The 2772-nt window shown below is 34.5% G+C and overlaps 1 protein-coding gene across 1 annotated transcript; it reads right to left on the bottom strand.

Moving 5' to 3' along the window:
- Positions 1-802: 802 nt before the first annotated feature.
- On the bottom strand, positions 803-1546 carry LOC125369836. The gene is made up of 2 exons (XM_048373105.1): positions 1082-1546; positions 803-1024 (listed from the first exon to the last, which is right to left on the bottom strand). The coding sequence occupies exons 1-2, from the start codon at positions 1544-1546 to the stop codon at positions 803-805; spliced, it is 687 nt and encodes a 228-aa protein (XP_048229062.1).
- Positions 1547-2772: the final 1226 nt, after the last annotated feature.

Below are 2772 nucleotides of genomic sequence, written 5' to 3'. Positions count from 1 at the left end.
TAGATCTATCTCTAGTATCTCAATCAATCCTCAATCCCTTTTGAGAATAGTGGAATATAGCGAAAAACTCTTAGCATTGTATTTTTTACATTCATTTTTTTGAAAACTCAAAAGAATAAAAGAGTACAAAAGGGTATTGGATGTGTCTACTCGATAAAATTAAGAGAAATTTGAAAACTTAATGCTCATAAACATAACTAAAGTTTCAAGATATAAAAACAATACGAACATATGAATCAAAAACCCTAGCATGGATACCAAGTTCAATTCACAATTCAAAGCCAAATCAACTAAATCCAATTCAATAAACAACTAACCAAATTCATTATTTTGAACCTATAAATTAGAGAGAGAAAAAATCATAACAAGTAATTTATTAAACTCAATAAGCTTATAGAAAATCAATCACAAATAGGTAACAGACAATAAAAACCCTTATCCCACACTTAATCGATACATTGTCCCCAATGTGTTTAGCATATATAACATATACTAAAACAAAACGAGGAAGTGACTTCCCTGAACCGAATGATTTTTATTTTTTATGAATCCAAAATCCATTATAATTCACAAGTCATCTATTTATCTATCGAATAATTAAGAATAAAAATAAAGGTTATAGCATATGCAGTCATCCAATAATAAGAAAAAATAAAAACACAAAAAATAGAAAACTACAAATATCCTAATTAAGTATAATCATCTAAAAATAATATAAAAGATATATAAACAAATCAAAATAAAAGTCCAGCTCAAATGCTTGAATAAAATGGAGGTTCAGTCCTCCATACCACCATCTCCATCAACCCGCATCAAGGAGCTTAATCATCTCCACCAAATATGCATATTCTAAATGAGATGGGAACTGCTTCAACTTCAAAGTTGGTAGGTCTTTAATAGGAGGCTTCATTCTTTCTTTGTTGGGCATCTCAACAACTTTAAATCTCCACTTCTTTATCAATTTCCCAGCCTCTAGATAAACTAACTGCTCAACAGCTTTTGATGTTTCCAATTTTTCCTGTTTCTATACAAGACAAAACTCATGAGGATCTTTAGCAACAATAGATGAAATTAAATTGACAGTTTCATGCTCTATCATATCATCACTAGAATCCATATCATTCAGTGCAAGTGGATGTTTCATACTATTGGGGGGTTGAAAAGTCAATTGTTCATCCTCTACCCTAAGAATCAGCTTACCATCATGAACAACAATAATGGCTCTAGTTGTAGCAAGAAAGGGTCTGCCAAGGATAAGGGAAACATCAACATCCTCATCCATATCCATGATCACAAAATCTACAGGAAAAATAAACTTTTGAAAATTTACCAACACATCTTCAATGACACCCCTAGAGTATACAAAAGATTTATCAGCTAGCTGAACACTCATGAGTATTGGTTTCGGTTCTCCTAGTCCTGATTTCTTAAATAATTTATAAGGCATAACACTAATGCTAGCCCCTAAATCAGCCAATGCATTATTAACATTTAGGTTACCAATAAAATAAGGAATAGTGAAACTCCCTGGGTCTTTTAGCTTCATTGGTAATCTCTTTTAAATTATCGTTGAACTCTTTTTTGAAAGTTGCACCATTAATACTTCCTCTTGTTAGAGAGGAGTTCCTTAAAGAACTTAGTATACTTGGGCATCTGCGATAGAGCTTCTACAAAAGGTATGTTAATATGAAATTATTTAAAGAGTTCAAGAAACTTACCCAATTATGCATCCAATTTGTCCTTTAGAAGATCAGCTGGATAAGGCACCCCTGGTTTATACTCCTTCAGAGAAAGGGTAGGCTTTAGTGTTGCTTCTACTTTTTCTTCCACTTTAGCCTCTACACCCTTCTCTCCTTCAAATACCTCTTTAACAACATCAAATTTCTTTTCTGCTTGCTTTCTTTTCATTACCAATTGTTTTCCACTTCTCAAGGTAATGACCTTAAGTTGCTCCTTAGGATTTGTCTCTGTGTTGCTACGCAAGCCTCCTTGGGGCCTTTCACTCAAGAGCTTTACAATCTGCTCCACTGGATTCTCTAAGTTGTGAATCGAAGCTTGTTGGTTCCTAAGAGCAGTTTATGTAGATTGAAACCTTAATTCAAAAGTTGAGATTAATTTCTCCATCATCTCCTCTAAATTACTCCATCTAGGAGGAGCCTGTTGCTAGTTTTGCTGTTGAAATCCTAGTGGTGGAGGTGTTTGTTGATTTTGATTCCCTCAAGAGAAATTCAGATGATTTCTCCATCCCAAATTATAAGTATTGCTATAAGGATTGTTCTGTTTACCCGAAGCACTACCCACATAATCAATCTGCTTTGGCTCAGTAAAAGTATTGCCAATTTTGGCAATCTTGACTTTGATGACCACCCCCACACCAATCACAAGTCATAACTTGTGCTTGTCGTCCAAATGAAGACATAGTCAAAGCATCCATCTTCCTGCGCATGGCCTCTAGTTGTGCATTCATAACTACTATAGGGTCTACCGCATGGATTCCATTCCCCTTGACTCAAACCTGCTCTCTTAGATTTTGCCACTAATAGTTCGTCACTGCCATATCCTTAATAAGATCCATAGATTGCTTAGGAGTCTTATGGTTTAATGATCCACCTGTTGCAGCATTAATAGATTGTTTACTTGCGTAATTCAGTCTATTAAAGAATGTCTAAATTTGTAGCCATAAAGGTAAAACATGGTATGGACAGCTCCTCAGTAAATCCTTGAAACATTCCCAGTAATCCTATAGAGCTCATTCTCTTGCTGAAGAAACTC

This window comes from Ricinus communis, chromosome 1 (genome assembly GCF_019578655.1).
Source record: "Ricinus communis isolate WT05 ecotype wild-type chromosome 1, ASM1957865v1, whole genome shotgun sequence".
NCBI lineage: Eukaryota > Viridiplantae > Streptophyta > Magnoliopsida > Malpighiales > Euphorbiaceae > Ricinus > Ricinus communis.
Note: the sequence above shows the minus strand (reverse complement) of the source record. Positions and strands in the feature narration are given on the sequence as shown.

Coding starts and splice junctions, on each gene's coding strand:
- LOC125369836 (XM_048373105.1), bottom strand. CDS start 1,546: ATGAAGCTAAAAGACCCAGGGAGTTTCACTATTCCTTATTTTATTGGT. Junction 1,025..1,081: donor ATATGATAGAGCATGAAACT/GTCAATTTAATT, acceptor TGTCTTGTATAG/AAACAGGAAAAATTGGAAAC.